Below are 11391 nucleotides of genomic sequence, written 5' to 3'. Positions count from 1 at the left end.
TTGCTATTTGAAATGGGCAGACAGACACGAAAAGAGTAAGGGCAAATGAGCAAGCAAAACGGAGAAGAGGCTAACCCGAATCTTCGAAAGAACTAAGGTATTTCCGACTTGAAATTTTTGAAATCAGACTTGGAATTTTTGTAGGAAATTACGAAGAAATAAAAACGCCTTTGAGACTGCCATAGAAATTTAGGCAACTTAAAACCTAGGTGGATAGTCTAGCGAACTAAGTCTTAGGCGATTTTTCCTGTTTCGATATATCGTTCCATAACTATTCAGCCAGATCTTTCAAATCGATCTAAACTCTCTGAAAATCCAGAAACAATCACCACGCATATCCAGCTCGCTTCTTAAAGAGAGAAAAACTAGAGACACGAAGGTCGTCTTAAAACCGATTCGTTTCTAGCAATTTTCTTAAAACCGACATATTCCAAGTCGTCAACCTGGAAACAACCAAATCACAGTCCCAGCAATGTCTTTAAATCAACCTGAATTGTCGATCATTCCAAACCTCGGAAGAAGAAACATACACAACCCTTCAAAGTACCGAATCAACTGTTTTCTTTGGTAAAAAAAAGGGGAGTAGGTACATATACTATACTCGTATACTCCCAAACTTCAAAAACTTTTACAAATCGTCAAGAAAACACTTTCGTCAAACAAATCGTCCCAAATAGCAAACAACAATCTAAAATTTGTCTAAACACCAGCAACATATCCAGATGATCATGAACATAATCTCAAAGACTATACAACATTTCTTGTCGCAATCATGCGTATACAAAACCTGTACCAATATCAAACTGAAACTCGACGATTAGCCAAAGTCTTGAAGCCCTTTCTGGCTTTATAAAGCTAGTTTCGTATAAAAATTTCTACGAGAAATATTCAAGCATCAAAGCATTTCTTTCAGTTTCCGTAGAACCAAGTGAGTCACGGAAAAGCATCGAAAACATTTGCGACGAAGAAAATTCGAGAATAAATGTAGCATCGAGCACATTAAAGGGAACACTTTCTTCCTGATCGTTGGCTAGATCTACCTCTGGTTGACCAATTCGTTCCAGAAACGAATGTCTCACGAGAATCCTCTAAAAAAACCTATGAAAAAAGTTCTGCGACTAGATCGTAGTGAAATAAACTTCGGTAACACTCCATGAGTAAACTCCAAGCAACTTTCACATAAGATCGAAATCACAGCAGAAACGTTTCTCATAAAACCCATAGAAACAACGCTACTTTGACATGTGTATACATATCAATGATTTACAACCTTCGTAAAACCGGTCCTCATTACTTACGCGAAAAATCTTTCGTACCATCAGAACAAATCTTACGAAGAAACTTTCGAACGTAAGCGTAATTGGTTTTACGAAGAAGTATATTTTGTATAGCAAACACAAAGATGTGAGATCTGAATTTGGATGATCAATCTAAACTTTATCTCTTCGCATTACGATCTAATAGATCTCATTTTTTTAGCCCTGCGGCTCGCTGGCTTCTGCCTGTGTTTTCCCTTGGTCACATCCGAGAAGGAAATCATCCCGCAGCTGACTCCGCACTCGTTCTATATTAATCCTCTTAGGCTTCGTCTTCCTCAAACAAAAACGAATCAATTTTCATAAGACTATAGGTAACATTATACGAAACATTTGCCATATAACTGAACCTAGAGCGGAGAATCATTTTCTACGACTATCGGCCATCTTAAAGACAGATAACTTTGGAAAAATTATCCTATCAATCTCGAAAAGCGCTCTTTGGACCTCAGTCAATTACGCCTTCCAGTACAAGTCCGAACTATGTTTGGCTTGATCCTCGAAAGGGGTACGTAGGCAGCCTTTCATAAGGTTCAGTCTGAAATCAATCAAAACCTTTTTCGTATCTTTTTCTTCTGTTATTGAGCTGCGGCTCAACTAGGTTTAAGGTTTTAAGTTAATAGAACTAGGTAATTCGCTGACAGCTCTTGCGACCGAAGCTTTTATAATCTCTTGTAATGGTCGCAACGCTCTTATGCGGATTCGAAATAAGATCTACCTTTTCTATAAATTCGTTTTTGTTATCTTTTCATACTTTCTGCATTTATTTGGTCACTTGTTGTTGACTCTCGCAGAGAATCCGAGACCTCAGAGAAAGTTAGGGTTTCTTGACTTTCCTCCGATTACGGAAATCGACGGTGCGAATTTCGGTTCCCACAATGTCTAGATTAATTAATCTTAGGGGTATAAGTGTATATTTTTATTCTCAAGGTCTATATTTGTGACAATATAAATTTTAGGTCTATCGTAGAGAATTTCTCTATATAAAAATATTATAACCATATTAATTAATAAAATTTTATGTTAAAATAAATATTTGTAAATAGAAATAATATAATTAATATTAAACTTCAAGCACAATACCAAATTATTCCATAAACTTATTTCAGTAATGCATATATGATCAACTAGTGCATTTCGATGTAAAAATGACTCTTTATTTTGAATTTGTAGATTACAAACTAATTTTTTAAAAAAAAAAATTGGGTGATCTTAAACTTGAAAATAAATTAGATCTAAACAAAAAAGTAAAAGACGAAAATAAATATTGCTAAATGACTTAATTTCTCGATGATATTAATACTCAGTGAATACATTAGATTTGTACGAAAAGACATCAAAATAATAACAACAACCATCTTCGGTTACACAAAATCGTTTAGACAATATTTTAGAGGTTTCAGATCAAAATTACCTGACTCTTAATGTTGTTATAATATTTAAATTTGTGTAATAGTTATATCTTCATGTAATCGTTTAAAAAAATATGTTGTCTAAATTTAATTTTAAATATATTTTGCATTGTTGTTGTCTAAATTTAATTTTAAATATTTTAAAAATTATTTTAAAGTTTTATTTAATTTTATGTATAAAACTTAAATTTATAAAAAAAAAGTTGTAAAACTTATGAGATATAACTTTTTTAAGGATTAATATGATAAATGAAAAAATATTTAAAAATTATAAATGTGATGTGTAATTGTATGGACCAAAATGCAAATAAAAATATAAACTTCAAATTTGAAGTTTTGAGTAGTAAAACTTGAAATATAGAGAGTTTCACTTAAAACTTCAAATTTGAGTAGCGAAGTCAATTTTTGGAAAAGAAAAAATCATATTTAAAATTATAAAGTGTTTTTTTGGAGATGCTCTAAATTCTCACTTGAAACACACAAATCGCAATGGCCAATTTAAGTATACCTAAGACAAGAGGAAACGGCCTACTGCCCGCAACGCTGATCACATATCATGACATTACCCCGCCTCAGAAATTTAAATCATGATCTTTTATCCTTAATCAATTTTGTCACACAATTCGGAAATGAGCAAGCAGTTCGGATGGTAGTCAATGAATATTCTTGGGAGATACAACGAATCCAGGAGAAGAGATAGGTTTTTACGATGTGTGGTAAAACATGGGTGGACGAATCTCACAACGACGCAATCCAAAAATACTGAATCACAACCTCCACAAGGCCCATTACGATAGCGCTGCACCAAATTAATAAACTACCGTTTCCACAGAGGAAAATCTCTGGCCAAACTCTTTATTCTCTTGACCTATTCTCACAAATTCATTGAGATCAACATCGTCTCTCACAAGTGAAAATGTTGGAGATGGATTACACCCCTCTACAAGACCTATTGAATAAAGAGTCGGCCGTCGAGCCTGGCGCTTTCAAACTCGGTCCATACACAGCCCAAGAGTTGGACTCTTTAAGTTCGGCTCAGACTATTTAGGTCGAATCGACTTTACGGAAAACTGGGAGAGAAAGTCAAGTTATAAAAAAAAGGGTATGAGGGACCAGGAAGGGTATTGTAAAACACACAACACACACATGCTGATAGTGAACTGGGTTTCCTCTTCACATTCACTGACTCAATTCGATATTTTACCTCATTCTGACCTGCGTGTTTCCATTCATTTCCTATCTAAACATTGTTAAAACACCTTGTAATCTCTCTCGTTGATCAATAAAAGTGTCTTTAAAATAACCCACAATCGAGTTTGTTTTTCCCCTTAATGCCAACCAAACTTAGATTCAACATCTCTCTTCTTCTTTTAACTTATGCTACAAACTTTGTTCCTTAATCACTTACTTCCACATATTTGTTGCTTCATTTTGTTAACCAACAACAACTAACCGCCACTGATATGGCTGGGAAAATATCAGTAAATTTTGCTTCTATTTGTTTCGATTCGAACCGAAAAATCTGGATATCCATAATACTGTGCACCAAAGCAAATACTAATATTTTTAAGAACGGATATTTGAATACGATCTGTTATATGCATATATATACATTTATATAAAGAATTATATAACTTATATAATTTTATTTTATATAATTTTACAATATTTTTATTTATTAAATTTATAATCTTAGTTATTAGAATTTTAAAAAGTAAATGATTTTTTTTTGTAATAAATTTTATTTTATATTATTTTGGGTTTTTGTCTAATTTTTTTTTTGTATGAATCAAATGAGATTGTACAATTGGTTATCCGGACGAAATAGATCAGATCACAAATACCTCCAAAAATCCAGATATTCGATCTTTACCCACCCCTATGAACCGCCCACGCCAATTCAGTTGCCAAGTGTCTTTTTCATTTTCTATTACATAATTCAAAAAAAAATCCAACCCTAATAAATTAATAAGAAAATCACCTGAAGCGTTGGTTGGTTCAGCTAGGCATGTGTGTTCTTGTATACGTCCGGGGTGGGATCAAGTAATTATTGGGGTTTTTTTGTTTACATTTCTAGGCCTCATTCTAATAATTTATCAGTATGGTCCGGATTCGGTTAATAACATTTTGGGTTCGTTTCAAATTGTTATTGTGTCCTAAAACCCTATAAAGTAATCATTTATAGTTCGGATTCAAGTTATATCGGTTCGGTTCACATATATTCAATACAAATTAAATTGATAAAATAACAGTAAAATGTTAAATCCAGCGTGAAAACAAACATCATTTCTAAACAATATGCATTACCATATAAACATAATATCCTTGTTATTTCAACAAGCAAATTATAAAGTATTTATTTATAACTAATTGGGTATTTAAGTTATTTATTTAAATTTTAATATTTATTTTTATATCTCACATCAATATAAAATTTTAGTTGAGTATTTGAAGTATTTATATATTTTAAATATTTATATTGACTAAGAATTTTAGTTTTTTGGGTTATGTGCTTGGGTTCGGCTAATAATATTTTGAGTTCGGATATTTTTGTACCTTCTTACAATATTCACTCGGATATTTTTACATATCGAATAAAATAATGGATCGGGTTTTTTGGTTTGGATTCGGTTTGAATATCGGGTTTTGGATTCTATGCCTAGCAAGCATTGGGTTTTCAAATTAACGTGTACAAATAATGGGTTGTATTCGTTAACTTGTTAAATATTAAGTACTGAATAATAAATTTAATCCATTTTATTTTATTTTCGAAACCCTAAATCTACCTTGCGTTTTCCTCGATCCACTCATGATCTCGCCTCGCCGTTTCTTCTTGATTCTGTAAGCTTCCTCTTATCCCCCCCTCCTAAGGTCAATTTGATTTTGGATATATAAATTTCAACAATGCGATGATTTGGATTCGATTTCAAGCTCGCGATGCTATATTTGCTGCTACTTATTGGGATCTTGAATCTGTGATTGAAAGTTTTGTTTCAGGCGGCTAAACTTCATCTGTTTATTAGATGTTCTGAGAAGTATTATAATTTCTTCCAGAGCTCGGTAAAATGAGAGACGTCAAAGTGAAAGCTAATTCTAAGTCAACTGAAGAAGAAGAAAATGAGATGTCTTCGTCATTGAGCGTTAAATCCACACCGGAGATCGAGAAGAAGTATGTTCATCGAGTGTACGACGCTATTGCTCCACATTTCAGCTCGACAAGGTTTGCTAAGTGGCCTAAGGTCGCTGCCTTTCTCGAGTCGTTGCCTTCAGGATCTGTGGTTCTTGATGCAGGTTGCGGAAACGGCAAGTATCTGGGGTTAAACCCGAGCTGTTTCTTTATAGGATGCGACATAAGTAACCCACTTATCAAAATCTGCTCGGATAAAGGGCAAGAGGTTCTCGTTGCAGACGCTGTCAATCTTCCTTACAGAGAGGAGTTTGGCGATGCAGCCATCTCCATTGCGGTTTTGCATCACTTGAGCACCGAGAACAGAAGGAAGAGTGCCATTGAGGAACTGGTTCGGGTCGTTAAGCCTGGTGGGTTCGTTCTCATCACGGTTTGGGCGGCAGAGCAGGAAGACAAATCTTTGCTCACTAAATGGACACCATTGTCTCCAAAGTATGTTGAGGAATGGGTCGGACCAGGTAGTCCAATGAACAGCCCTCGTGTAAGGAACAACCCGTTCTTCGGTCTTGAGAGCATTCCGGAGACTGACGTGAGTGCAAAGGATCAAAAGGCTGGTCTTGAGAGCATTCCAGAGACCGAGGAGAGCACGAGAGAGCCAAAGGCGACCCAAGATAGCTTGGGCGAGCAAAAGGATAAGAGCTCTGTTGAAGTGTTATTGGAGGCTCTGAAGATGAATCAGCAAGAGTACTTTGTTCCATGGCATTTACCTTACCACCGTGCTGAAGTTAGTGGTGCATCCGCTTCTGCACTTGCAAGTGGCCTTGCAAAGAAAGACGATAGAAAAGGAACTGTTGTGTACAACAGATACTACCACGTTTTCAGTGAAGGCGAACTTGAAAGGTACAGAAAAAAATTGGTTCAGGTTTAAATGTATCTGGCTTACCCATAAGATTCAGTCCATCATAGTTAAGTCTTGTTTTTAAAGCAGTAACATGTAGCAAATCATCTTTCACAGGTTGGCATCTGGAGTAGGCAATGCAATTATAGTTGATAGATTTTACGACAAGTCCAATTGGTGTATTGTTCTTCAGAAAGAAGCTTTAAACCAAGATTGATAATCGACTGAAACCAGACTCTTTGGCTTCAAACTCAGTTATACTTTTCTCCCTCTTTCTGACATGGGAACTCCATTGCAGCCACCATTGGAGGTTTTTTTCATATGTAATCGAATCTTTTCTATGGTTGTAGTTGGATTCTGTGGCAGTTCATTTGTTGTGCAAGTGTTGGCTTTAAGGCTTCGTATTATGTATAACGATTAGTCTACAAGATAAACAAAATGTCATTTGTATAACAACAAAAAGAAAAAAAGGCATGAATGTTTTGTCAACTGCTACAAACAGAATTATAGGAAACGACTTTATTGATGGTAACTTTGAAATTACTCAAGCCACGAGGATTTCGATAATGGGGCTCTTACCACTCGTTCTGCCCTACAAACCACCAAAGTTTTTCTCTAAGATATTTTTGTATAGAAAGGAGACGATAAACAGTATTACTATAATAGTATACTAGATTTTTCATGTGCGGATACATTTTCATTTTATAAATATATAACGGATACCATCGCAAAACTTTAAAATACATGATTTACATTTTAGTGTTATATATTGTGTAAATTTATAATGTTATTGGTTATGTTTCTTATTCGATATTATAAATGTATAATGATTTGTTTTATATATTTTACTTTATTATTAATTGTTATTATATATTAATATATTTTTGAGTTTGGTAAAATAAATTTATAGTATGAAATAAAAAAAATGAGAATCTCCTTCATTTTTTTTCTAATTTTTACAGAATGTATACAATACATTTTAAAACTTTATTTGTTATACTATAAAGCTGATTTTTTTTAGCATAATTTATATTTCTATGTTATTTGTTTTAGTATATTGTGGGATTTTATAAGTAAATACATTATAATAATAGGGGTTTTTGCCAAAACTAACCTACAACTTGATTTTAATTCCAAATATATACCCAAACTTGAATCAAATGCAAAACTAACCTAAAAGCCTAGTGAAATTACAGCTCAACCCCTTGTGACCAAACAAAAAAACAGAAGTCATTTTTACGAATATAGCCCCAGTAAATCGTCTGAGTCGTCTGAGATGTTGGAAGTCGTCTGGACGACTGAAGTGTAAGTCGTCTGGTACCAGTTTATTTTAAAAATAATTTATAAATCTTGTAAAAAAATATTTTGATGCGTGAAAAATAAAAATCAAGTAATTATAAACAGTTTTAAGTGATATAAATTAAGATATGATAAAATTGATTTGTTTTGAAGATAGATGAGTGGAAGTAGTGAATCATGAAATACTTTGGTTTAGGAGTTTGACAAACATATGTTGTAGTATTGTATGTATTGTTAGGGTTAGATTTTGGAAAACTAAAATGTTTTTTTCAAAAATTAGTTTTCACCTATATGTGTTTATTACTGTGTATAGTAAACACTTTTCAAGTTTGATTTGGTTTTATGAAGTGTTTAATTAGATAATTAAGTTTAGGGGTTATGTTTAGGGTGTGGACGACTTATATTTCAGTCGTCTGTTGAATAATTTACCCGGATGACGTATATTTCAGTCGTCCACATCGTACCGAACCTTTAATTTTACCAATGTACGTTTTAACCTAACCGGATCATTTTACTCGGACGACTTACATTTCAGTCGTCTGGTGAAGAAATTAAAACAGACGACTTACATGTAAGTCGTTCAAATATTCCCGCCTAAAATTTTTTTAAAAAATTATTTTTCCGCTTAAATAATTTAAACCAGACGACTTACTTGTAAGTCGTCTGGAAAGTCTTCTATTTTAGTTTTCCGCTAAAAATATTTAATTTCCCGCTAAAAATATTAAACTCTTCTGGACGACTTACATGTAAGTCGTCTGTTTTAATTTCTTCACCAGACGACTGAAATGTAAGTCGTCCAGGAAGTCGTATGAGTCAAAAATATTTAACCTAATTTGATTTTTTGTCTCCCTATACTAAGAAAAATTAACACATTCTCTCTCCTCTCAAATGGCTGCAACAAAAATGTAATGTTCATCATTCTAAAACTCTCCAACCTCTCTCTAATCTCTTTGACTTGAAAACACCAAACTTTATATGAATTTTTCAGTTTTGTCTCATGTATTTCTTACTAATCTATCTCTTTTGCAGGTTTTTAATCAAATGGTACTCATCTTCCACTAATTTAAAGGTAGATCTATTAATTTTAGATATGTATTTTTTGTGTTCTATAAATGTAGATTTATCTAATCTTCCACTCATTTTCTCTATTTTTAAGTCATTTGAACGTTTTTGGATATGCAGGTTTTTCAGATCTGGATTTGATATGCAAGTTTTTCAGATCTGGAAGACTTCTGAGACGACTTACCTGTTAGTCGTCTGGAAGTCGTCTGGACTTCTTGGAAGTCTTCTGACAAAGTCGTCTGGACTTCCAGGAAGTCGTCTGGACTTCCAGGAAGTCGTCTGGATTTCCAGGAAGTCGTCTGGATTTCCAGGAAGTCGTCTGGATTTCCAGGAAGTCGTCTGGATTTTTCTGAGCGTTTTGGTAAGTTCTTATGTCTGATTTTTCTTCATTTGGTAACTTCTTGTTGTATAAATTTCTTACTTTTTTCCCAAACTAAAACTCTTCTAATATCTTTTTGAAAAGACCAAACTTTATATGAATTTTTCAGTTTTGTCTCACTAAAACTCTCCAAACCCACTCTAATATCTTTGACTTGAAAAGACCAAACTTTATATGAATTTTTCAGTTTTGTCTCATGTCTTTCTTACTAATCTATCTTTTTTGCAGGTTTTTAATTAGATGGTACTCATCTTCCACTAATTTAAAGGTAGATATATTATTTTTAGATATGTATTTTTGTGTGTTCTGTAAAGGTAGATTTATCTAATCTTCCACTCATTTTTTCTGTTTTTAAGCCATTTGAACGTTTTTGAATATGCAGGTTTTTCAGATCTGGATTTAATATGCAGGTTTTTCAGATCTGGAAGACTTCTGGGACGACTTACTTGTTAGTCGTCTGGAAGTCGTCTGGAAGTCGTCTGAAAGTCGTCTGGAAGTCGTCTGGACTTCCTAAAAGTCGTCTGGACTTCCTGTAAAGTCGTCTGGAAGTCGTCTGAACTTCCTAAAAGTCTTCTGACAAAGTCGTCTGAACTTCCTGGAAGTCGTCTGGACTTCTTAGAAGTCGTCTGGACTTCTTAAAAGTCGTCTTGTCTTGTCTACTCAAGTGGAGTCCAAGCTTGTCTTTGTAGAGGAATGATCTATAATAGTTTTGTTTGTGCTCTGTTTTGTGAATTGCATGTCTACTCTTTTAGTTGTGAATTTTTTGTAAAATCAGTAATAATGTTTTCCAAGATGTATTAAATGTGCTAACAATGTGTTTACACATTTACAAATCAATGAAATAGTAGACTTCAGTAGCCTTTTTTATATCTTTGGATCTCTCATATGCAATAATAAACTCCAATGGCCTTTTTCTCATCTTAATAAACAAGAATGTTGGTAGCTTCATATTGATACAACATTTTAAGAAGCCTTTAACCCTTCTTCCAACTCATAACAATAGTCATCATTATTGTCTATAACAATAATACTTAAGAGATGGAAACAAACAATAGTAACTAGTCAAAGCATATCATATTTTTTATAAGTTTGCATTGAAAAACTTAGTCAAATTTAGTAAAACTAAGAGAGAGAACATATTTTGTAAATATGAGTTTTACATATCTTGAAGTTACTTATCACTCTTAAAAATACAAGTTATTCAAAAACTAACGTAGAAGACTTAAAAACTAGCGGAGAAGACGCGGACGACTTCAATCTAAGTTGTCCAAACGACTAAACTATACGTCGTCTGGTCAACGCAGAGGTTATTTTTGCAATTGACTTTGAAATCTGTTATTTCGGACGACTGAAAAATAAGTCGTCTACTATTGTTTGGTTAAAAAAAAACTCCAAAAAAGCTAGACGGCTTACATTTCAGTCGTCATAGGTTAGTTTTGCATTTGACTGGATTATTTCAGAAGTTTGACTTTTCTGGACGACTTACATTTCAGTCGTCTAGTAAAAATTAAAATAATAATATTTTTTTAAAAGTAGACGACTTACAGTTAAGTCGTCATAGGTTAGTTTTGTAATTGAAAAAAAAAACTTCAAGATTTAATTATACACAGACGACTTATAATTCAGTCGTCCACGAGACGACTGAAATGTAAGTCGTCCAGGATTTACGAGGTTTGACCAGAATCTCGGAAAAAAATCCTGGACGACTTACAAGTAAGTCGTCTGGTGGACGACTGAATTATAAGTCGTCTGTGTATAATTAAATCTTGAAGTTTTTTTTTTCAATTGCAAAACTAACCTATGACTACTTAATTGTAAGTCGTTTACTTTTAAAAAAAAATTATTATTTTAATTTTCGACAGACGACTGAAATTTAAGTCGTCAGGGGAAGTCAAACT

At 33.5% G+C, this 11391-nt stretch overlaps 1 protein-coding gene across 3 annotated transcripts; it reads left to right on the top strand.

Annotated features, from left to right (window-relative positions):
* Positions 1-5422: 5422 nt before the first annotated feature.
* Positions 5423-7242, top strand: LOC103848760 (tRNA (carboxymethyluridine(34)-5-O)-methyltransferase). 3 transcript variants are annotated; one of them, XM_009125593.3, is made up of 3 exons: positions 5423-5569; positions 5715-6755; positions 6871-7242. In XM_009125593.3, exons 2-3 carry the CDS (start codon positions 5794-5796, stop codon positions 6968-6970), a joined length of 1062 nt encoding a protein of 353 aa, XP_009123841.1. In that variant the 5' UTR covers positions 5423-5569; positions 5715-5793; the 3' UTR covers positions 6971-7242. The 3 variants fall into 3 exon arrangements, with proteins under 3 accessions (XP_009123841.1, XP_009123839.1, XP_009123842.1); XM_009125591.2 differs by having other exon boundaries at positions 5448-5569; positions 5726-6755; XM_009125594.3 differs by having other exon boundaries at positions 5456-5569; positions 5783-6755.
* Positions 7243-11391: the final 4149 nt, after the last annotated feature.

This window comes from Brassica rapa, chromosome A08, assembly GCF_000309985.2.
Source record: "Brassica rapa cultivar Chiifu-401-42 chromosome A08, CAAS_Brap_v3.01, whole genome shotgun sequence".
NCBI classification, from domain to species: domain Eukaryota; kingdom Viridiplantae; phylum Streptophyta; class Magnoliopsida; order Brassicales; family Brassicaceae; genus Brassica; species Brassica rapa.
Note: the sequence above shows the minus strand (reverse complement) of the source record. Positions and strands in the feature narration are given on the sequence as shown.